General features: G+C 38.3%; 2 protein-coding genes across 2 annotated transcripts in view; one reads left to right on the top strand and one right to left on the bottom strand.

Moving 5' to 3' along the window:
- Nucleotides 1-12,254, top strand: part of IGFBP7 (insulin like growth factor binding protein 7) — a 68,551-nt gene extending 56,297 nt beyond the window's left edge. The window contains exons 2-5 of the mRNA XM_006922526.3: nucleotides 1,540-1,649; nucleotides 9,801-9,917; nucleotides 10,772-10,898; nucleotides 11,987-12,254. Of these exons, the coding sequence (XP_006922588.3) occupies nucleotides 1,540-1,649; nucleotides 9,801-9,917; nucleotides 10,772-10,898; nucleotides 11,987-12,006 (374 nt within the window). The 3' untranslated portion in view covers nucleotides 12,007-12,254. The remainder of the gene's footprint in view (nucleotides 1-1,539; nucleotides 1,650-9,800; nucleotides 9,918-10,771; nucleotides 10,899-11,986) is intronic.
- POLR2B (RNA polymerase II subunit B) overlaps nucleotides 11,881-25,366 on the bottom strand; it is a 43,727-nt gene continuing 30,241 nt past the window's right edge. Inside the window, exons 18-26 of the mRNA XM_015597545.2 lie at nucleotides 20,159-20,255; nucleotides 19,084-19,178; nucleotides 17,806-18,056; nucleotides 17,636-17,725; nucleotides 17,281-17,388; nucleotides 16,422-16,535; nucleotides 15,857-16,017; nucleotides 12,916-13,111; nucleotides 11,881-12,424 (exon numbers count right to left, since the gene is read on the bottom strand). Of these exons, the coding sequence (XP_015453031.1) occupies nucleotides 12,335-12,424; nucleotides 12,916-13,111; nucleotides 15,857-16,017; nucleotides 16,422-16,535; nucleotides 17,281-17,388; nucleotides 17,636-17,725; nucleotides 17,806-18,056; nucleotides 19,084-19,178; nucleotides 20,159-20,255 (1,202 nt within the window). The 3' untranslated portion in view covers nucleotides 11,881-12,334. The remainder of the gene's footprint in view (nucleotides 12,425-12,915; nucleotides 13,112-15,856; nucleotides 16,018-16,421; nucleotides 16,536-17,280; nucleotides 17,389-17,635; nucleotides 17,726-17,805; nucleotides 18,057-19,083; nucleotides 19,179-20,158; nucleotides 20,256-25,366) is intronic.

Below are 25,366 nucleotides of genomic sequence, written 5' to 3'. Positions count from 1 at the left end.
CAGGGAGCCCAGGCTTCCAGCTCCACGCCCCTCTTCTGTGGACTGTCCCTGGTCTCTCTGAAGTCCCCGGTGTCTGAAACCTGGCATTCAGAATTAGCAGAAGTGAAATTCTCATTACCACCCACTATAAAGTAGGTGTCCATGACTTTTCTGCAGATGTTGGGGAGTTGGCCCCTGAGCAGAAAAGAACAGTAAGCAAGCACAGCCCTTTCAGTATCTGTTGGCTTCAAACATGTCGCCTTTCAGAGCTGGACCAGAAGTCAGCCAGTGGGTTTACTTGCATCTGCTTCTGGTACTATGCAAAGGATTGAAGTCCTGAGACTTTCCCATAATGTCTGATTTAGGCGTGGTTGCCCCTCAGTTGATTAGAGCAGGGATCAGCACTTCTATGTGGGGCCACATAATGACTGTTTTAGGCTGCACAGTGTCAGCCGCACCTGCTCCACTCTGGGTGTGGCTCTGTTCCAATTAAATTTTATTCTATGGACACTGAAATGTGAATTTCTTATAACTTTCATGTCATGAAATATCCTTCTTTTAATTTTCAACCGTTTAAAAGTGCCAAGATCTCTCATAAGCCATGCAGAAAAGCAGGTGGCCGGCCAGATTCGGCCCACAGCCAGGACCTCCCTGGTAACAAGCAGGCTGCACACCGTTGGTGTCGATGCTAAGGACCTTCCACCTGAGCGGATACGATGGAGGAGGCCTAGGAATGTGTTCCAGGATCCCGGAGTTGAGGAGGTGTCACTCCAGGCTCTCCCTGGGTGGTCCCGTTCTGGTGACTATTCAGACGGTGCCTCGAGGGGTGCCCCCAACTTGCCAATGCCTGCTGCCAGGGACCTGGACACAGAGAACCCTGGGAAAGAGCCTCTCCTCGGGGCCCTGGTCACACACAGTAGACCTGTCAGCTGCTTCACTTTGCCTCCCTCAGCCTGTGCTGGGAAGAAAGGTCCTTCCACATTCTTCCTGGACAGCCAGACTGCTTCTGTTCTCAAATATCTCCTCCCAGCCTCTCGGAGCACACAGCGCTCCAGGTTCTCTCTTCCATGGAGGTTTCCATCCCTGCCCTATCGCCATTGACTTGTCAACTGCAAATCCTAAGCTTCTTGAAGCAGGAACTACCATCTTTTCTGGGCACTCAGCACATTTTCAGATACCTTCCAAGATGTTTTCTTTGTTGTTGTTCATTACCCACGGAATGGTTGTATGTTGCCCCCCTCCCCAAATAAAAATACTGGTAAAAAAGAAAAACACGAAATATTGTGGAACTAAAATTTCACTATATTAATTGCAAAAGAGCTGGTAAATTAAACTCATTTAAGCTTGATTTGAGAAAAAAATTATTTTTGTTTTTGTCTAGATGTATGCATTCCCAAAGCATAGCTCAAAATCATGCCAGTGGCAGGGGGAAGCCAGTCTGGTCTTTGAAATTTGCTTCAGACGATTTACAAACATAATCAAGTATTTACTTCCTAGCCTGCTGACTGATGTTAAAGACTGTTTCAAAAACTGCATTTGGCTTTGTGCCCTCTCTTGTAGGTCCTTCCATTGTGACGGCCCCCAAGGACATCTGGAATGTCACTGGTGCCCAGGTATACTTGAGCTGTGAGGTCATTGGAATCCCAACTCCTGTCCTCATCTGGAACAAGGTCAGTGGCACAGATTTCAGGAAGATGCCTAGACTGACAAGATCCTCTCTCACCGAACAAGGATGATAATAACCTAAAATCCTCAGCCTATTCCGCTGCCCGCTGCCCGCTGCCCCTCAAAGACAAAGCCCTGTAGCAGTTTTCCAGACACCTCCCCGGGTCTGTCCAGCAATTTTACTGACCTCCAGAATAGTCCCTGCTCTGCTTTTGTTAGCGATGCCAGAGCAGGGAGCCTGAGGAACTGGAAAACTATAATGCTGAACACCCATACCCACCCTCTGTGCACATGCGAGCATGGGTGTGTAAGTGTGCATGCACAGGTGTGTGTGTGGATGTATGCACATGAGTGTGTGTGTACATAAGTATATGAGTATACATGCACAGGTATGTGCATGTATCCACGTGGGTGAATGAGGGTATGTATGTGTGTGTGTGTATGCACATGAGTGTGAGTGTGTGTGCATGGGTGTGTGAGTGTCCCCATTGGAGACAGTACAGCATAGTGGTTAAGAATGAGTTCCTTAGCTGGGTTGGCTGAGTTCTCTAGACGCCAGGGTTTTCTTAGCCTCAGCACTGTTGATACTTTGAGCCAGATAATTCTATGTTGTGGGGGCTCCCCTGTGCCTTGTGAGATGTTTAGCAGCATCCCTGGCCTCTACCCACTAGATGCCAGTAGCACCCACCCCTCTGCTACCCCCAGTTGTGACAGTCAAACATGTCTCCAGATATTACTGAATGCCCCAGGGGGAAAAAATCACCTAGATTGAGAACCACTGCTCTAAGGCTCAATGTCCTCTATATGATGAAAGTAGCATATAATCCTTGTAAAGATTATGTAAAGTAAGGCAGGTAAAATCACTTGGTTTATTGTCAAATACATAGTAGCACTCAGTCGATTAGCTACTGTGCCTGGAAATGTTTCCCTTCAAGTGACATTTTCTTGTATAACTCTCTTCACATTTGAAGGGCAACAGATTCTCAGCATGTCTATAGAAGGGAAAAGAAAACACTCATTTGCCAGATCAAATACTACTTCACAGTTGTACTGTACATTGTTTTATATTATTTCCCTTTTAATATATTTTGACTTGCTGAAGGGTTACAACAGTCCTCTTGAGTAAACATCATCAAGCTTGCGCTAACAAAAAAGATATCTAGTTTAAGTAAAAAGGTATAACTACATTCCCCCTGTACAGCCTTACTTCTCCAGCAGGCTCGAAGATTCATGATGACTCTTGATTATTTTGTTTGCTTGGTGTCTGACCAGAGGAGCAACTTCTGGAACTCTGGGAGGGATTTTGGCACCAGAACTCTTTTTGTTACAAGCTGTGGAAACTCACTTCAAACTAGTTTAGGCAAAAAAAAAAAGGCAGCAGAGCGGGGTGGTGGGGTGATTCCAACCTCAAGGATAGCTGGATCCAGGTATACGATGCTGCAGTTAAGACTCTTTGCTCTCGACTGTGCTGTCAATGTACTAGTCTTATTTTTTTCTTCCACCTCAGAAAGTTTCCTTCATGCTGAGGGCAGTATTGTCATTGGCGGCTCCGAGTTCACATTATTAGCACAGCTTAATGATCCCAGAGGAAAGAAGGCTTCCTCTCCTCCCTTGGTGCATTGTGAAATTCCCACTGAAGGACTGGTTCAAGTTGGGTCCTCTGCCAGCCTCTGGCGCCCCCGTGTGGCCAGAAGGCTACATCGCCCCCATGGGGCCATCTGGTGGGAGTGAAATCAGGGTAATTCCAGAAACTGCCTAGGGGTGGGAGTGGGCAGAGACAACACCAGTTGTGCTACAGCTCTCCTTTACAGCTGAAACTTCTGTTAAAGGAAGCAGTGAAATTTCACCTCAATAAGTAAGTTATTTTTCAAAGGGGAGCGGAGAGTATTGAAGAGCAAAGTGCCCCAGTGGATGTGTTCCTGGCCTTTATGGTGAAAGCTGCTGACACTCCTTATAGCTTATTTAGAGGTTACTGGTTTGTTTAGGTGGTAGAGAGGCAGAGGAACAACTTCTCCAAAGAATATCTATACAGAGCTCTGTTGCAGTGATCTAGGGATTACACAGTGAGAAGCCAGGATAATCCAGGTATCTGGGACATATGACCTTATTGACAAATCTGGCAGATAATCATTTGAATCTTCAGCCTTTCTTCTGCCCCACCCCAGCTAATGGATACACATAACAGGGGAATAAATCTGCTAGGGGAATCTTATCTTTAAGCTTCTGAAATTGTATGGGGTAGATTTTATGAGCTTCTCTGAGGGCTTGTCAACTGCGGGGGCGAGGGGTGAAGAGAAGGTGTTGGCAGGGAGAAAAAATAAGTTTCTACACACTTGTCAGAAACAAGCAAAAACCCAGCTGCCAGGCTCTGCTTGTTTTCATCTACCATGTGCATGACCTAAAGCGAGGTTTTCAGCCTGCAGACCATGACCCATTAGTGAGTCCCGAATTTAATGTAGTGATCACAACCAGCTTTTACTTTTAAAATAAAAAATAGAACAGAAACTATCTTAAGGCATCACATTTAGAAAGAGTATCATTTCATAAAACTTTTCTTTCATATACCCCAGATCGCAATGCAAAAGGTATTTCTTACTGTGGGCCATGTCAAAACACTTTGAAAGTCACGGACTTAAATAATTAAACAGGCCATTTGTTTTCTCCCCACTGTCCTTGTACCCAGATTGTTAAGAAGACAGGCTTATACGCAGGTCACATGTTTTCCAAATCCAAGTTAACATAGAACTGCTTTTTGGATATAAATGAATATTGGAATCCTCCCCCTGTTAAACTGAGGTTCAAAGAAATAGCGAATCTTCCTTGCTCAAGGGTTCTTAGCTCACCAGGTCTAATGGGACAGACAGGTCTTCTCTCTGGGACACCTCAGGCTACAGCAGCATTTCTCATGGTTGGCACAGCCTGGCCAAGGGTCTGTGCTTTCCTGACCAGGAGTTATAATGCGACATTAACAAGCCCCATACTTTTTCAGCAAACCCTTCGCCTATAATGATTTCAAGGGAACTATTTTGAAATGGGGAGGTGAATTGAAATAGCCATATTTACCTTAACCCTACATCAGAGATGATGCCTACAGGGCAGGTAAAACACCTAGAATTCCTTCCCAACACTTGGTGTTTATGAGACTGAGAGGCTCCCTATTCAGTTCTTTTTTCCCACCTGACCATTTCTTCAGATTTGGGCTTTCATGACCTCTAAGAATATTCTTTTTTTCTTTCATTAAAAATAGCAAGTTATAATGGTAATAAAGAGAAACTGTCCAAAGATGTATAAAGAAAGAGTTCTTAATCTCCCCCTTACCTCCTGTTTCCTGAAATAACCGATGTGAACTGCCCTGGTTTATACCCCCATCCCCTTATTCTTGCCCAAACGTAAACAAAACACATATCCCCTGTGTGAGGCGAGAACGTAGTGTCCATGTTACTCTGAAACTTGTTTTTCTCGATAAACACTTCACAGGCATCCCCAGGTCTGCTTCTCAACAACCATGTAATATTCCAAGTATGGGTGTACCATAATCATTAAACGATGCCACCTTAAACATCCAAGTACACATAGACTACATACAAGTCTTTTTTCCCCTATCGATTTCCCCAAAAGTTCTACGAATGGGTCAAAAGACTTTAGTTTTAATAGACATTGTCAGATTGGTTTCTAAATGGGCTGTAGCAGTTCACTCTCCAGCAGTGCGTGGGTGCCGCGTCCCTGCGTCCTGACCAGCACTGAAGATTATCCCTCTATTAATGATGGATAAAAAGTATCATCACATTATTTCTTTTATTTACTTGACTACATTGAGAATATTTTAATATTTGGATTTTTTTTTTTTATGAATTGCCTCTTCGTATTCTTTATCCAGTTTTCTATTGAATTATTTCTTGTTATTATTGGTCTGTGGCTTTTTGTACATTAAAGATGTAGACCCTTTCTCCTGTATTACAGAACTTTTTTTCTAGACAATCATTTTATCTTTTATTTGTTTACAGTGGCTGGGGATCTAGAAATCTTAATAGACAAATATTCTGTTTCATCATAAAACTCTTCTGAAACTTCCCCAAAAAGGCACAAGTATGTTCTGTACTACATGTCTTTTTAAGTTTCCATGAAATTCAGTGAATCCTTGAAATGCATTGACTTGCATGAATCAAACTAATCCATCCTGCTTCTGTAATCATTGGCACTTAAAATTTTTTTTATTCAATGTATAATTGACATTTAACATTGCATTAGTTTCGGGTATAACCATTTGATATTTGTATACATTATGAAGTGATCACCACAGTAAGTCTAGTTAATATCTGTCATCTTACATAAAGTTACAATTTTTTTTCTTGTGATGAGAACATTTAAGATCTACTCTCTTAGCAACTTTCAAATATGCAATACAGAGTTGCCATGCTGTACATGACTTCCCTGTGACTAATTTATAACTGGAACTGTGTACCTTTTGACTCTTCCCTTCACCCATTTCTCCACCTCCCACTCCCTACTTCTGGCAACCACCAATCTATTCTCTGTACTAGAACTTGGTTTGGTTGAGAGGGGGAGTTTGTTTCTTTTTTGTTTTTTAGATTCCACATATAACTGAGATCATACAGTATTTATCTTTGACTTATTTCACTTAGCATAGCGCCTTCGAGGTCCATCCATGTTGCCATAAATGGCAGGATTTCATTCTTTTTTATGGCTGAATAATAGTTCATTGTTTATATTTATACCACATTTTCTTTATCCATTCATCTGTCATTGGATGCTTAGGTTGTTTCTGTGTCTTAGCTATTGTAAACAACGCTGCAGTGAACATAGGGGTGCAGATATTTTTTCAAGATAGTGATTTCATTTCCTTTGGATATATACCTGGAAGTGGAATTGCCAGATCATATGGTAGTTCTATTTTTAATTTTTTGAAGAACCTCCATACTGTTTTCCATCATGACTGCACCAGCTTACATTCCCACCAGCAGTGTACAAGGGTTCTCTTCTCTCCACATCCTTGCCAACACTTGTCTTTTGATAATAGCCAGCCTAACAGGTGTGAGGTGTTATCTCCTTGTGATTTTGATTTGCATTTCCCTTATGATTAATGATGTTGAACACCTTTTCATGTACCTATTGGCCATCTATATGTCTTCTTTGGAAAAATGTTTATTCAGATCTTCTATCCATTTTTATTCAGTTTTTTTGTTTTTTGGTTTTTTGTTTTGCTATTGAGTTTTGAGTTCTTTATATATTTAGATACCAACCCTTATCAGATACATGATTTTCAAATTCTCCCATTTGGTAGGTTGCCTGTCTGTCGAGTTTGTTTTGCAGAAACTTTAGTTTAATGTAGTCCCACTTGTTTATTTTTGCTTTTGTTGCCTTTGCTCTTGGTGTCAAATCCAAAATATCACCACCAAGACTGATGTTAAAGAGTTTACTGCCCATGCATTATTCTTTTAGGAGTCTTGTGGTTTCAGGTCTTACATTCTTTAATGCTTTTTGAGTTAGTTTTTGTGTATGGTATAAGATTTTTGTGTCTGGTATTAGTCCAGTTTCTTTTGCATGTGGCCGACCAGTTTTCCCAGCACCTGCTATGGCACTTCTTTTTTCTTATTAATTGCTTATCTGCAGTAGCAGGACTCAGGAAGATTTGTTGCAGCTAAAATATAACCAGAGAGGGCTGGAATGACTTCCTAGGTCTCCCTCTGACTCTCCCCGAGTGGCCCTTTGTGGTGAACAGTGACCGGGCGGTTTTCCTGCCCTACAGATTTCTAAGGTTCAGGCTTTGAGGCTCTTCCAGCCCAATGCACATATGTGGAATCATCTTAGAAGCCACTTTTCTCAGCCTTCATCTTTTTTTAAACACTGGAAAACGTTTATCAACGAACTCCCCATTACGTAAGTGAAAATGACATGTAAAAATTTGCCATGTAAAAATTTTTGACATTTCTATATTTTTTACATGGTGGATAAGTTTTTACAGTGTATTAAATATGAGTTCTGTTAAATATAAGTATTAGTTTTCCAATCAAATGCTTGACAAGAACAGTTGCTCTGTACGTGATGGGTCAGGTTAATGGCACAGAATCCTCTCCCGAGTGGCCCTTTGTGGTGAACAGTGACCGGGCGGTTTTCCTGCCCTACAGATTTCTAAGGTTCAGGCTTTGAGGCTCTTCCAGCCCAATGCACATATGTGGAATCATCTTAGAAGCCACTTTTCTCAGCCTTCATCTTTTTTTAAACACTGGAAAACGTTTATCAACGAACTCCCCATTACGTAAGTGAAAATGACATGTAAAAATTTGCCATGTAAAAATTTTTGACATTTCTATATTTTTTACATGGTGGATAAGTTTTTACAGTGTATTAAATATGAGTTCTGTTAAATATAAGTATTAGTTTTCCAATCAAATGCTTGACAAGAACAGTTGCTCTGTACGTGATGGGTCAGGTTAATGGCACAGAATCCTCTTTAAGAGCTACATGATCTGGGAAGCAATGGCTCCATTGCTAAGATTCATTATTTCTGTGCTGTTTTTCTACTTTGGTCACACACAAAACGCTTAAAGAATCCTGAATTCAATAAATAAAGACCAAAGACATATTACTTTAGTCATTGAATCAAATTATACTTAAACCATTATTAAAAATATTTTTAAATTACTTCAAAATCGACACTAGCATAACCATTTCTGCCAGCTACCTGGGAAACTGTGAAGGAAAAAAATGCTTTTGAATATATCTTTTGTTTATAGCATTTGTGTGAGTAAAATACCAAGATACCTGGTTTTCTGTCTCTAATACCGGCAATGTAGGAAAATCCAAAAAAAAAAAAGCAAAACCAGGCATTCCAAATCAGTAATGCTAGATACTTTTTATAGAGTAGGAGCTGGCCCAGATCCTACATGATTTCAGAGTCCCAGCACTGACAACGGAAAGCAGAGAAAATAAAGGGTGGGTGTGAAGCTGAGACAGCAGTTTGGTAACAGCCTGTAGGGCCACGCTGGGAGAAGCAACGATGATGTAGTGTCAAAAAAATATATGCTCTGGTCTTTTTAAACTCAAGATTTGCTTAATTATAAAAGCAAAAGAGAAGAAAACTACCTATTTGAGATTGTAAATACTTTTTTTCTAATTACAAAGGTAGTATCAATAAGAGTTTAGCTCTTAAAGGAACATGGGATGGAATAAACATCCCTTCGTGTATCCTTTTAAAAAATTAGTTTCAAGTATACAGTACATTGGTCAGACATCTATATAGTTCATAAAACGCCCAGTTGCTCCCTCCCTCCTCTGGCCCTCCACCTAGCCAACACATTAATGCTAACTGCATTCCCTCTGCCATGCTCCCCATCCCCATGACCAACTATCAACTACTAATTTTGTGTACCCTTTTTTAAAACTCATCATTATCACAAACTTTAAAAGAATTTTATACTCTGTGACTCAGCAATTCCACTTCCAGAAATTTATGTTAAAAGTGTGTGTATGGGGTGGGGATGGGGGGATACAGGTAAATTTTGTTCTTGTTTTTTTTTAATGAGGGGAAAAAATAGTATTCACTATTGGCCTCAAACCAAGGAAACTTTCTTCTTAGCTCATCCTGAATCTGACATGCACAGGGCTAAGCAGCAAGTTTGGTCATCAGAGAATAATGACAACAGCATGTATTTGACAGGGGTTTTTGCTCACTGGACTTTGGTAGATGATTTAATGAACACTTGGCCCTCAGAACAAAGGAATAGTATTGGCTTTGGACAACCTACTATTTTTCATTGGTGAGGTTGTTGCAGGACCTGGGCTCCTACACAAGGTCTCCAGCATCAAATCTAGAACTGGGTGACATAGTTTGTCAGTCAAACATGGCATCACAGGCAAGAAAAGGCCCAGCACTGAGAAGCAGAATTTACAAAGATGAGTGAGTGATGGTAGCCAGTGGCAGGAGAGTATGACGGTGTGTATTCCCCAGGCATTGCAAGGAAACTGACAGAAAGAAATGAGGATCTACATTTTATTTGAGTATTCAGGAAAGGGTAATATAAAAATGTCTGGATTCAATCCAATTAAGTCTGATGTACGCCTGTGCACTATAGAAATGTGGTCACTCCCCAGTGGATAAGTACAGAGAACTCAGACTATTTCTCCTTTTTTTGCAGATAAAAAGGGGTCACTATGGAGTTCAAAGAACAGAACTCTTGCCTGGTGATCGGGACAACCTGGCCATTCAGACTCGGGGTGGTCCAGAAAAACATGAAGTAACTGGCTGGGTGCTGGTGAGTACCAAGAGCTGGCAGGATTTCATTGTTAAAGTCAGACAGCAGGGGGTAGCTCCATAGTGTAATGGTTAGCACATCTGCTTTACACGCAAAAGGTCCTGGGTTCGCGCCCCAGGTGGAGCCACGGACCATACTCAGGGTGCACCAGGCCCCAGGTGCATGCTGCAAGTGTGTGGGAGGAGACGCCCCACCTTCAAAGATCCAGTTCTTAAGGGGAAACGTCCATAGGTCAGGGGTGGAAGTGGCGGGGGGCGGGGGAGTCACAGCAGACCGGGCAAAGGTGCCTGATGTGCTGCCAGGCTGAAAGTGCTTGTCCTTCCACTTCTCTTGAAGCAGCCCAGCTGCTCCTCCTTCAGAGGGACTGAAAAACAGCTGGCATTTATTGGATATTGTGGAAATGACCGACAAATAAATGAGAACTAATTTTTTTCCCTAAGAGTTCAAAGCAAAATTCTCATAGGGAACTAACTGGTCCAAACATTAATTTAATTAATCAATTACTGATTAATAGTTATTTTACTTGACCTTTGATAGCCATGGATACTCATGGATAGTACCTGGATCACATACCTTATCAAAGTCTCCCTCAAACTGATATGTACACCTGGTCAGTTCTTATCTTATGCAATGTGATCAAAAGTTGTCCGTGACATTTCCTCGGAGTGTGAATCCTGGCAAACCACATATGGTGGCTGTATAATTAGCCTAGCACAGGAGTTGCACTATTTTTAGCAGTATCTTTGCTCTGAATCCCCCGGTCATCTTAGGAAACTTATGAAATAATGACCTAATTGAAACCATTGGAAGAAGAGAGACCACCACAGACACTAAAGATCCTTTTTCTTTCACAGGTATCTCCTCTCAGTAAGGAAGATGCTGGAGAATATGAGTGCCATGCATCCAATTCCCAAGGACAGGCTTCAGCATCAGCAAAAATTACAGTGGTTGATGCCTTACATGAAATACCAGTGAATAAAGGTAGGCAGTCAACCTCCCAACCATTTAAACGTGACTAGTGCTTTTGCTTAATAAAGAACAAAACCAAACATGAAAGTATAAACATAGCTCTTAATGAAATCCTGTAATGTTAGGACTCCACAAGGGCATTAAGTATATTATCAAAATGTAGTGCACAAGGCTCCAAAAGAACATTCACATGGTTGACGGAATGCTGTTGTTATGACTTAGATGCTTTCTTCACCTTATACATGAGACAAAAGCTCGAGCCTGACTGTAATGGCTTACATTTCCCATAACTATCTATATGGCAGTTTTCCTTGGAGTTGTGATTATATTAAATTCTCATTTAAAAAAAAAAAAAAAAAAAAAATGATTGTAGGTCCTTCACCTTGAGCTTTTATAAGAAAAAGCCAGAAAATATATTGGCAAGTACCCAACTGTCTGCCTCTATCCACTCCACTGTCAACAGCTTCCTCTTCAGCCCCCTTCCTGGCCATGTCAGAGGAATGCTACTTTACATTTATATGGTTCTATTAGACTGATGTCTGGATTGGCTTTACTCTTAAGCTAATAATAACAAAGTTTATTGTCAGTGTTTTGTCAAACCACTCCACTGTATAGATCACTCAACTGTGGTATGAAAGGAAGAATTTATCAAGTAAAGATGTGTTTGGTCAGATGTGTTTGGCTCTTCAGCCAAGATGTATAATGCCAGGCAATGAAACAAACAGAGCAATAACTAAGAGTAATGTGTTCGAGTCTCAGCTCTGCCATTATTATTCTACTTTAAATGTTGAATTAAGAGCTGGATGACAAAGGAAAATTCCTTAGCCTCTCTGGATCTCAGCTTGCTCATTTATGGAACTGGTCTCCCAGTTCTATAATAAAGTCCATCTCTTACACATAGACCAATACAACAAAATTGCCTTACACATCTAAAACCATATAGCACAAATACCAAAGAGCACGCCACCATATCATTTATATAGTTACTCACATATCCTTTATCTCCACATGTTAACATCATTTATTTGGAAACAAAACTGAAAATTAGAAAGTCAACTGTGTCCATATATGTAACTAATTTTTATCATTTTTTTAAACAGGTGAAGGCACCGAACTATAAACCTACAGAATATATTAGTCTGCATAGCTAAAAATAATCATGGATAACTACAACCCCTGTTTTTGCCTAATAACCAGTTTCTTTTCATCCAGTCCACTAACAGTTTAGTTATAGTCACTGTGTTTTACATAGTGAAATACAAAATAAAGATAACTCATCGAGACTATCTACAAAAATTTATTGTCTATTTACAGAAGAAAAGCATGCGTATCATTAAAAAAAACAAATAAAATGCTTTTTCTCACAACGTAGTACATGTCATTTTTAAAGCCATATCATAGAAACAAAAGCTATTTATAAGTATCTTGCTGAGAATCTTTTAAAAGAGCTATACACTCATCATTCGAGGTGCAATACTCATAGACATAAGTTCCTGAAACAACAGTTTGCACGCATAAGGCATTCGCACCAAAGAAATCTGAAAGAAAAAAAAGGAGAATTAACAAAGCTGTACTGAAGTTAATCCCGTTTCCCTACCCCAGAAAAAGGTAAAAACTTGGTGCTGGAGCTGATGAATAAATGCATAGGCTGATCACACTCATCGTGCTACCTTGGCCTTTGGTGGCTCTTTCTCCTAATGAGCCTTGGTATTTCATCCTTTCTGCCAGACAAAATTTATATTTACCCTTCTCAATTAAAAGGTATTTTTTAAATGCAGTTTAAAACTCCTTGTATAAGGACTTTTTCCAAAAGATGAGCAGCTTAGAGACATTACCACACTAAAACTTAAACTGATTTTTAGAGAAATCAAATTTTCTTTTTCCTCTTTTAAAACTAGGAATCCTATAGAGATGTGATATTCAAAATTGTGAAAATGCCAATCTCTTCCACCATACTAAATCTGCCTGGATGATCAGACCAACATGGTTACAGTCTAAACAAATACTAACTGCTAAGGTATATACACACCTGGGTTTTATTTCGGCAGCCTCTGCATTCGTATGTATGAGTCCTGGTGTTAGCGATCGCCATTATTCCACAAAGATTGCAAACATGAACCTGATAGGGATCTGATGCCTCAAACAATCTTTCCCTTAAAAACTGGGCTGCTCCATGGGCAATCTGACAATCTCGCTCCATTTCTCCAAAACGCAGGCCGCCATCACTATAAGGGAAAAACAACAGCTTATTTTGAACTTGTTTTCTATTAGCAATACCACACTGATGAATGGCGAAGGTAATGAATGACATTAGTAAAGAAGAACTAGACTAATTTTTATACGCCAGCATTCTCAATACATTGTGGGTTAAGAAGTCTACCAACTATTTGATGTGTATTAGAAGGTCCTCAAATGGATTAAATAATTTGATTCTCAAGTATAGCATATAATTTTCCTCATAAAATACAACGAAGTACAGAGTAGAATCTCATCATGCTATCATTTAACTTACTAAAAATTCAACTATATACTAAAAAATGAATTACAAAAAAATTGGATCTAAATCAAGCAGCTTCTTCATGAATGAATGAATATTCTAGACAATCAAGCCTGAAAGGATAAATGCATGTTGGCAAAAGTAATGGAAAGAACAAGTGAATAATCACAGGTGTGCCCAGCATGAACGTAAAATGAAATGCATTGTTCAGATGTCCAGACAGGTGGATGACGATGGCTTCCTTAACATTCTTTATACACAAAATACATAAAAATCAATGCGTTTCTAATGCTGTTACCAAAAAACAAATCATTGGTCAACTTTGGAAGATGGTAGACAACCAACTCATTTTGAAAACTGGTAAATAAAGGGAAAGACTCAAGCATTTATCCTGCCTTTACCATGTGAATTACGTCACCAAGTAACCAGCTGAGGAAGCAAAGTTTCTCTCTATAAAAGTATTCCAGTTAATAATGGAAGGAATGATAAAATTAGAATTGCATCAGTCGGCATTAAGTAATGACCATTAATAGCTGCTAAAATCATAAGAGAGACAACCAGACATAGAAGCATGCAATACCACCTACGAAGTACTACTGCGAAAAAACGATCCTGACATTTCATCAAGGCTCTAGATCTGCTTCTGATGAGAAAAACAGTAATGCACAGTCTAGGAATGCAATCCAGACAGTGAGGAAAGCTCCAGAATAAACAATCCAGTTTCTTAAACAAATAGCAAGGGAAAAATAGTTGGAGGGCAACCTAGATTTAAAAAGAAAGAGAGACCTACCTATCAAGCAATTGCAAAGCATGGGCCTTATTTGTATCCTAATTAAAACCAACAAACCTTTTTTAAAAGTGTGCACTCCTCAGGGAAATATGAACACTGGATATTAAGTAATATTAAGAAGGTACTGTGGTTATTTTTTTTTTTTTGGACCCTGTGAGGGTGAAAACTATTTTCATAATACTAACAACACATTTGATTCTTTCACTCTGTTGACATTGCGTTGATGGTTGCAAAAGTAACTGAATTAAAACTGCTGGCACCTGAACACAAACTTTACTAGCAATCATATTTTCCGCTGTGAGTGAAGGAAAAGAGCCAGTTTTACTTAAGACTGTCATTAGTGAAGCAGTAAAAATGATTAGTTTTATTAAACCCTGACTCTTGAGTACACATCTTCTTAATAATATATGAAAAAAATGGGAAGTCCTCATAAAGCACTTCAGTTGTATACTGAGAATGGTCTTAAAGAAAGGCACTTGCAGGATTCTGAACTAATCCCTTTTATGATGAAACATATTCATTACTTGAAAAAAGCTGACAGCAATTATATTAATCCACCAATATTAACACCAACTAAGTTAATTCAGACTCAGCTGGCAGACATTTTTTTGAAAATGAACAAAGTGAGCTTTCACAGAAGACAATTATAAGTATTTGTTGAAAATTATTGAAAATTTGAGTTTTCAATCAAAACTTAGAATTTTAGAAAACATCTATCCAACACTATGGGCTTGATAGTTTCCCAATATTTAAAGACTTTTCTGATGACATCAATGATAATATTCACTAATGTGAATTTTTTGGTATAATATATCAACATTTAAAAATGCATAATTTATTAAACCAATATTTTCCAAATGACCAATTATGATGCTACAGAATTATTCACTTGTAAAAGATACATTCAAAGTGCAAGACAGACCAATGGATTTTAATGTAATAAATATAAAAAATTCACTTACTTGGTTTCAGATTCTACGTCACAACTAACCTTTAAGAAACTACAACTTATCATTTTGATGTAGTATCCAAAAACAACATCCACAATCACCTGAAAAGGTTATTAGAACATACCTCCCTTTTCCAACCACATATCTGCGTGAGGTCAGATTTTCCTCATATACTTAAACATAAAAAATAAAATACTGCAATGGAATGGATGCAGAAGTAGACACAAAAAATCCGGCTGTCTTCTCAAAAACCAGCTCATTAAAATGACTTGCAAAAAGATAAACCAGTGTCATGCATCACTACATTTACTTGGAAAATAAATTTAAATGTTAAAATTTATGTTATGCTATAGGTTTACTACTGTTGTTTTTAAATAAATTAACAAATAATTTAAATCTGTTTTAATTACTAATAGGATAAATATCGACAGATGCAACTCACATAAACCAAGCTCTTTGGAATCCTAGAATCAAGAAATTTGAGAACCACTCAAATATTTGATGAAATATTTACAGAAGAAATTATATGATGTCTGGGCTTTGCTTGGAAATAATCAGGGATTGGTGGCAGAGGGAAGATGGTTATACCAAGACTAGCCATGAGGTGATAATTACTGAAGTGGGGTGACAGGCACATGGCGGTTTCATTATACCATTATCTCTATAATTGTGTTTGACATTTTTCATTTAAAAAGCCTAATCGATAATAACGACGATGATGCAGTTCTCTTACCGAGATCTACCCTCCATTGGCTGTCTATTAAGGATCTGAATAGGTCCCCTAGCACGAGAATGAATCTTGTCATCCACCATGTGCTTCAAACGCTGGTAATAAGTGGGGCCAATAAAAATTTGTGATGTGATTTTTCTGCCAGTGAAACCGTTGTACAGGACCTGAAACATTTTAAAATGTTAAACAAGTTCAAAAAAATGTATGTACATACACTGATTCCATTTATATAAAAATGAAAACAGACAAAACTAATCTGTACTGTTAGGGGCCAAGAGAGTGGTTACCTTGGGGTGGGGGTGGAAAGCAGTTACCGAAGGGGACACAAGATGAGGAAGAGGGAGTGGGTGTCTAGGCATAAAAGGATTCTAGTAATTTTCTTTTCAGGATCTGGGTGCCAATCACACAGATGTGTTCACTTTCTAAAACTTCATCAAGCTGTACAGTTATGATTTGTGCACGTATTTGATGTGTTATACTTCAACGAAAGGTTTAATTTTTTAAAAATGAAACCACACATACAAAATAGAATACATTTAACAAATTACTAATGTAAGAGCAAACATACCTCATTTCCTCTGAGGTGATAGCCGTAATCAGATAAAAGGTTAGATATCTTCTGCACATTAACAGCATCATTAAATGGAGTGGCATCACCGATTTCACCCTTGTTAGCTGATACCTTTTTAAAAAAATAGTCTTTAAAAGGCTGTTTCCTTCTGTCTCCCCTTAGAAGTCTTTATCAATAAAAATATATTCAATTTTTAAAATCCTTTCTAGAAAAGGAAAGATTCTGAACTTTAAAAATCTATGTTATAGAAAGCTGTAATACTGTAAGGCTCATTTTATTAACATTTTACATGAAGTATAAATAACTGCTTCTCCTAAAAAATAAAAAATCAAGTATAACCCTTCAAATAAGAAGCTATCCATGGAACCCGTTACAAAAAGAATAAGACTCCAAAATACTTCCTATAGTGCAAGGAAAATGAAAATTTTAATACCCTAAAACCAAGCCATCCATTTGTTAGGCTGTCTCCCCTTAGAAGAATGGGCTGTACCCATTCTACCTTAACAAGACACTTAAAAACAGAAAACCACCTGCATGCACAGCTAATATACAGCTATAAAATTAAGTTTACATGAACTGACCACCAATGAATTCTTTATAGAAAAGAACAAATCAAAAGAATAACCATATATATGTATAGGCTGCCTATAGTAAATTTTACAAAAGTTCTGAGTTAGATATAACTGCAAATTTTTGCAAAAAAAAAAGAGGCATAACCATAACCAAATTAAAAGCAGGAAAATAAGTATTCTGGCTTCTTCCAAAGTACCGTGGCTCAACTATGAATGAAACCACCTATCACCATTTTGGAAGGAACATCAGTTTGGAACCCATATTGTTAAAGAAAATCTCTTACCTTCCCCTGAAGACATTCAATCAAGTGACCAATAGTCATACGAGAGGGGATGGCATGGGGATTTATGATGATATCAGGGGTGATACCTTCACAGGTGAAAGGCATATCCTATAAAGGAATTTTTAAAAACAAACTTAAATTTCTTAGCTACGGAACTAGAACTGACCTCCACCTCATCCAAACTTTTCTATGTCCTCTATTCTGTTCAATATAGCATGTTCATATACTTATTCAACACTAAAATTAAAAATTAAGCCTTTATCACTGTCGGGCTCTTAAGTGAAAGCAAATTTTCGTTTAATAAAATGTTCAACAAAATTTTGGGTTAGGAGTGAGGGAGATAAAAGTGACCTACCTCTTGTCGGTACTGAATACCACAAGTACCCTTTTGGCCATGTCGACTAGCAAATTTGTCTCCAATCTGTGGAATTCTAACAGAGCGTACCTGAATTCATATAAAAACAGGTTAGTTAAGTTGATTTTGTTTAATTTCTATAAATAGTAATGTGACAAAACTATACTCACCCTTATTTTACAAAATTTATATCCTTCCTGGTTGAGAGTTACCATAACTTGATCTACAATGCCCGTCTCACTAGTTCTGAGAAAAGTGCTACAGTCTCTCTTGGTATAGCGTCTATTAGTGCTCTCCAGTTCATCCTCATTTTCAGGCAAGGTGACTGTTTTGCCTATGATAACATCATCTCCTGACACACGAACCCCAGGAGCTATCAAACCATCATCATCCAGCTTGTCATAAATGGCATGTCTCATACCTATGAAGAAAAAGATGTGGAATTTTCTGAAATGGTACTATCAAAAAAAGTATGTAAATGTCACATAACCCCCCAAAAAGATTAAAAACCAAATACATAAATCATTTCCAAGTCAGAGAAGTTCATAGGAATCTCTAACAGCATGAACCATATGTGTGGTAATAATTTAATGCCCTTATACCAAATATTACAAACTATTCTGAACTCTAAAAAGCACTGGCCTGAGCATTGGAAAATCAGATTCTCCATTTGCTAGGTGACTTTGGATAAGTGTGTTGCCATCTTCTGATCTCTATATTACATCAGAAGGAACATCTATGCCCTCTACACATATCCTCCCACAGAAATTATGAATTTTATCTTACATAATCTTCATTCTGCTAGAACATTAATTCACTACTACACAGAACCCCTCCATGAAATGGAGTAATAGGAAACTGCCTAGGGGAACAAAACACATTTTACTTCATGCAATACTAATAGAAGCCAAAACTGAAGCAGAGATACCCCATTTCCCTGGGACATTCCATCCATTCTACTGTATATGTATTTTTAAGTGTGAAAATAATAACTAGAAAATAAGTTTGAATATTTTAGAAGAGACAAAAAATGCTAGGCATCCTCTCATTTATTTGTTAAATGTATACAAATACTGTAGTTAGACAAATATTGTGGTCATACTTCAATGTGAAGGGAGAAAGTTCCCATGTAAATACATAAACTGAGAGAGGACACAGTACGAATGAGAATGGAGCTGAGGTGTGTTCCATGAAACATGCGACCTCTGACTTCCAAATACCCTCCTCAGTGCAGGATCTAGAGGATAGAACTTAGAGCAAGCATGCTCCTAAGTGCAAAGACTTGGCAAACACACATATCTTCTTAAATATGAGCTCTAAGAATGACATAAAAACACACTCGCATATGTCAAAAAATAAAGAGAGGGGACAAAACCTAGAAAACTTAATTAGGAAAATCATGGTAACTTAACTTTGAATTCCATCCTTTAAATGTCAGTATCACTTACCCTGGCATGTTTCACGAGTAGGCTTCTCAAAAACTTCTTCTTGATCAAATCCTTTTTTAGACTCCTGTTCTTTGTATGAGCGATAGAAAACAGACCTAAAAACACAAGGTTTCTTAAGGTAACTTCTATTTTCCTCTAATAATAGGGTATAGAATATCAATTTTTACTTGATATTTGGGAAACAACTTAAACCATGAACCTAAGATAAGAGTTAACTGCATTAAGGTCAGTTAAGTCATAAATGCTACTGCATGGGCCACACGTGTAGCATTTCAGTCATACCCTTAACGCAGCTGGACTTGATGTGAGAATAGGGAGAACCTAAGGTTACTGAGTCCAACCTCCTACCCCAAGAATCCTTCCATAATTACCCTTAGAGATGGTCACCCGGGATCTGCTCCAATATTTCGAGTCTATGACACTAAGCTATAATGTCCACCCTCTGGTCCTAGTGCTAGCCTCTGAAACTACACAGAAAAAAAAAAAATCTATCCTCTCTTCTAAATTCCCAGGTTTTTAACCAATCTTCATATGCCATGGATTTGAAATTGTCAATAAAATATGGAAATTGAGCATAAAAAATAAAGATTGAAAACACTAATTTGAATATTTATAGGTCCTAAAATTACATATTTATTTTTATTTCTTCTTTAGACCTTTCTATATAATCTAAATGTAAATGTGTATTTGCTTCCAAATAAAAGGGACTCAAAACATTACTATCTGGAAACTTTTGAGGCCCAGGAAGCAGAGTCCTCGGTTGTTAAAGACGACTGACCAGGCCTTCTGTTTTCTGGAGAAGGGCACTGGTTTCACCACACTGAACTCCATACAGGCATCCACACAACAGCATGTGTCCGCCAGATACCCACAAAGCTTCATAAATGGCGGCAAAAGATTAACTGTCTTAACAGAAAAATGTATCTGCTATGAGATCAAAATTTCTTCCAGTCTGACCTTCAAAACTACCAAAAAGCTGGACGCATAGAAGTCAACCTAATTTTAAAGAAATTTTCCCGACTGAAATATTAATATTTCCACTGTATCTATGTTTTGACTTTTATAAAGAGCTGACCTGAAAAAGCCTCGATCTACAGCTGAACGATTCATGATAACAGAGTCTTCCTGATTATATCCAGTGTACGATGCAATGGCCACAATTGAGTTGATACCTGTGGTGCATTAAAGAGCATACATTAAAGTATCATCTGGGAAACAAAGAAAAATCACCCTTCTTTCAAATCAATTTTATTTCACCACATTTGCCAAAGATGTTTTCACCATGGTAATTGTCAAAGTCTACTCCTGGAACAGCAATCTGTGAGGCAACTACTCTGATGCCTTAACATTTAATACAAGCAAATCCTAACAGCAGTCATTCCCAATGCATCCATTCTTATAATCAGTGATTATATATACAAGTCATCTCAGATTTATAAAGTACCTCCCCACACCAAGTTTCATGATTTTCACAGCAATCCTGTGCCGTGAACAAGGTAAATATTATCCTTCTCATTATCAGAAAGAGCTAATAACTTATCCATGATCTCAAAGTTAAAAAGCAACAGGCTGATTTCTGGTCCTAGGTTTGGACCTGGTACTTACTACCTCTTCCTAGCCCTGCTCTGCTCCTAGGTCCTCTTCCTATGCCACCAAAAAACTGACATCATCTTCCCCACCACAATCTTATTCTTAATTGCTGCTGCCAAAACAACTTTTGATGAGACTTATTTAAAATATATATATTCAAAAAGAAAAAAAAAGTTGAAAACACACGACATTACAATATAAGAAATGACTACTGAATGTGAGTGTGGTTTCAATGAACATAATTCACATATATGTGAATTATCAGATTTTCCAAAAATTAAATACACTCAACTCTAAAGCCACAGTTAATATAATATCTTGATTTAAATATTTCAAATGTGGGGTAAAAACTATGACTACAGAATGTAAGGGAACCAAAACCTGGATGGGTAAATGTTTTGGTTATCTGAATTCTGAATAGTTTATATTTGCTTCCTTAAAGTTAAACTCATTTTTCAACAAACAACCCATCCTTCATGAAAAGATACATCATTCATTTACTCCTTTAAGTGTACAGCACTGGTGTAACAGTTTAAATAAGTGGAGTGCAGGTAAGGGGTGGCAGTGCTTCTGGTAAGGGTCTGGGACACTGAAGACACAGTCCTCCAGTCTCTAATTTCCACTAATTCCCAACCCAAAGTATGGATGGATTTGAAGAGATTCGTGCAAAGGGCAGGCCTTCCTCCCTGACAACCATATTTGCTCCTTAAAAATGATGGCTGCTGGGCCACAGAAAGCTTTCCATCAGCTATTTTAAACACATTGGCCCAAGGTAGCTGATTCCAGAGTTTGTTTTTAACATAAATTTATTCATAACATTTTAAAAAGTAAATTCACCCAAAAGCTTAGATTTCAAACTTTTCTTGAAAAATCAGGCCTGGCATCACTGTGTCTGCATACACACATCACAACCACAGCTGAACCTAAGCAGGGCTAAACCCAACGGAAAGGCAAACCTCTCTCCATTCATCAACTACTCACCAATCTGGCCTAACCCTGTAGGAATCTGAGATTACAAGCCCCGTTTACTATGTAACGCTAAACACCTATGCTAAATAAAACCATGACTGCTCTCTAAGGAAGAAGAATCACAGAAACAAGAGGGCATGTGTTCTTCTAAGCACCCTGATGGGTCAAGGTATTTATAATGGGTCCAGAAAAAGTTAAAATGCTCTGCTTGGGGAGGAAGGAGAGTGAAATTCTTCAAAGGAAGGGAAGTGTCAGGGAAGATAAGTCCTCCCTTCCTGGGAAGGGCCAGAGATAAAGCCCCCAGGAGCAGGCAGCCAAGAAGGCTCTTCGGATATAAGAAAAGTCAAATAGTCACTCCTCAGGTATACAACGAAAACTCCTCTTGAAATCTAAGAGTTCCTCTAAGAACTATTTAGCAACATCCACATTGTGTGGATTCTTTGGGAGAGCTAGAAAATTTCTGTTTCACACATAGTCAAGTCGTGTAATGCAGAGAAAGTTCATAAAGACACAGGACCCTGAAGGCAAGGGAGACCTGAAAAGAATCAAGAATTTGCAGAAATCTCAGTCTTGGGAAATGTGATATGATCCTATTACTGGGGAAACCAGCGGCAAGACATATGTGATACCTGTAAAACATGAAACAGGCAAGACTTCCCCAGCACATCCTCAGGTTTCCATGGAGCACCACCTATGCCTACCCCCACCCCACTCCCACCTTCTCAGCTGACAGGTGCTCAGCTGTCTTGGTCTCTGTGAGGCTTTTCCTGCCTCTTGTGTGACAATACCGGGACTGCCCACATATGCCACATCTACTACAGCCCAGGAGGCAACATCCTCAATCCTACAACCTTTATCCAAGGTATCTAGGCACATATGAAAGACCAGCTAAATTTAGCTAAAAACAGTAAACTTCTGAATTATGTTTCCAGTATTTTTTCCTTAGCTTTAAAGTCCAAAGTCAAGAAACAATGTAGTAAGAGGAAGGAGCACAACAACGGGACGTGGGGGACAAGGCCTACATCTGGTCAAAAAGGAAAAACTACGTAGAAGTTTAAATTCTTGATTTATTTATTTATATTTCTTAATTTGTGTAACTTTAGGCAAATAACCTTTCTGATCCCATCTTAACACTTGTAAAACAGAGATGATAAAACCACCACTATACTAATCCACTAACATTTATTCCTCTTACTAACTGCTAGGCAACTAAGCCCTGAGTTTTAAGTAGATTTAACCATGTAACCATCACAAAAGCTTTATGAAGGAGGTACTATTATTATTCTCATTTTGCAGGCGAAGAAATATAAAGCTTTTATGATGCTGGTCTTTTCCTATGTGTAAAAGTACCTTAGATAATGTTTCACACAAATTGAATGCTCAATAAATATTAGTAACTTTGTTAAAATCTGTCAGCTCAAAGACCATAAACATGTGAAATCTAGGATCACAACCCACCTGTCGGCCAGGTTCAAACCCTTACTGCCACTTTGTCCTCACCCACTTCAAGCCTTGGCTCAGCACCAAGGAGGCTCTAAGTCCCAACCCAGTCAAGGCACTTTTGACACAAGGCTCTGTGCTCCCAGATGTCAATCAAAGTTATAGAAATAGAGATGATACTAATCAAAAAAAAATTCCCTAAGATAAACTGATTAGCCCCTTTCCCTCAGGGCTCAGAACTCAGCCAATGCAGCTGGCATGTTAGTCAGGACCAGGGCCAATAATTCAGCCACGATGGTCTGGAGATTAGCTGTATCAACTGAGCAAAGAAATAAATATGTTGAAGACAACAGGAGCCAGATTTCTCGTTATCAGAGAGTAGAGTTCTAAAATAAACACTATGGTGTTGGATTGGGATGGGAAATACTGGTGTGAACTCATGGTTCTTTAGTATATAGAGATATAAACATAGATAAAGGGATATGTATGGGTATATACATATTATTTCCCTAGCTCTGTCAGCTGATTGGGCCTAGATGACATTCTAATAGCAAGGAGCATACCCAGCACCCAGATCTTACACCCTTCACTAAAAGGCAAAATGACTGAATCCAGATTTAGAGGAAGAAAAGCAGAAGATGAGGCAAAATGTAAGGAAGTGCTTAAAGAATAATGAGGACCTATCAGGAATCATCTTGAAGATGCTCCCACTGGAAAATCTGGAACAATTTCAGCATCCAAATGGAAAAAATGGTGGAATCAGAAAATCACCATTTGGTAACTGTCATCATGGTAAACTTTAAATGGCTGAACGTTTGAAAAGGACATTTACATTGTCTCAGACTATCTCCTCACAAAAGATTTATTACTAATATGTACAAAATATTTATAATTAACAGCAAGTAGAGAACCTAACAGACACCATCTTAAATCACATGATAAAAATGAAAATCACTAATAATGTTGGGGCAATTAGAAAGCATGTACCTCCTGATATGATGCACTGAGAATATAGCATCACTTCTATGCTAGTCCTGTCAAAACTTCATAACCTGAATATAATCATGGAAAAAACTAATGCTGTTTGTGACACAACATACAAAGCAACTTGCCTGGACTGTTCAAAAACATCAAAGTCATGAGAGATAAGGAAAGACTAAGGAATGGTTCCAGATTAAGGAGACTAAGGAGATAAGCAACTAAATGCAACATACGGTCCTGAATTAGATCCCAGACCCAAAAAGGACATTATGAGGTCGACAGGCAAAATTTGAATCGGGGACTTCTGACTAAGATGGGTAATAATGTTAACCTACTGATTTTGTTGGCTGTACTGTAGAGAACGTCCTTGTTTTTAGGAAACAGACACTGAAGAATTAAACAGTGATGTGGCTTCATGTCTACAACTTACTCTCAAACAGTTCAAGAAAAAGAGAGAGGGAAATAAGGCAAATGTGGTCAAATGTGAACTAGGAAATCTGGATGAAGAGTATACAGTTCTTTGTACTAGTCTTACAACTTTTTTGTAAGTTTGAAATTATCTCAAAATAAGTTTTTAAAATAACATGATTAAGGCTTGAAACAGTAACAAAACTGAAAGACATGTAGTCCCTACCAGCCACGCCCTCACCACTTTTTATCAGTACCAAAGGAACATTTGTTTCAAATCCAATCCTTCAGTTATATTTCTTTTCTTTTTAGCGATAAAGAAATCATTATCTAAATGTCGAAGAAAACAGCACTGCAAACATAGCCCAAAGATATGAGCATACCATACATAGATAACCTAACAGATTGTTTTTCTAGACAACAGTCATCCCTGGTGGAGGACTCTGAAAACAGATCAGTCTAACCTGTGACAATGTGCTATGAAAATGTTAGATCCCTATTCTAGTTATTAATTTAGTCACTACTTACAAGGCGACCTTTACCAAATAATGTTACCCACAAAGCCAAAATTCTATTAATAAGACAATTATGCCAAAGAACTATGCTGTCTCCTCTAACATTCAATACTCTTGTACCCTTCAGACTTCTCTGAGCCATTTTACCTATTGTCCAGTTTTCTTAAGAATCTCCTCCTACAAACTCCTGATTCTCCTTATCAGTTATGTTTCAAATCCCTCTCTTGATTTCTTTTCCCAGTGCCTAAAGTTCTGTCTCTAGATTTATTCTCACTCTGTAATCTGTAATTACTATTGGTAGGTCAAAACCTTCATAGCTCTAGATTTGACCTTTCAAACCACATGTGCAACTCACAATTGGAAGATCATTTCTTAGATGT

This window comes from Pteropus alecto, unplaced genomic scaffold, assembly GCF_000325575.1.
Source record: "Pteropus alecto unplaced genomic scaffold, ASM32557v1 scaffold57, whole genome shotgun sequence".
In the NCBI taxonomy this organism is placed as follows: domain Eukaryota; kingdom Metazoa; phylum Chordata; class Mammalia; order Chiroptera; family Pteropodidae; genus Pteropus; species Pteropus alecto.
The sequence above is the reverse complement of the archived record's forward strand: the minus strand, read 5'-3'. Positions and strand labels throughout refer to the sequence as shown.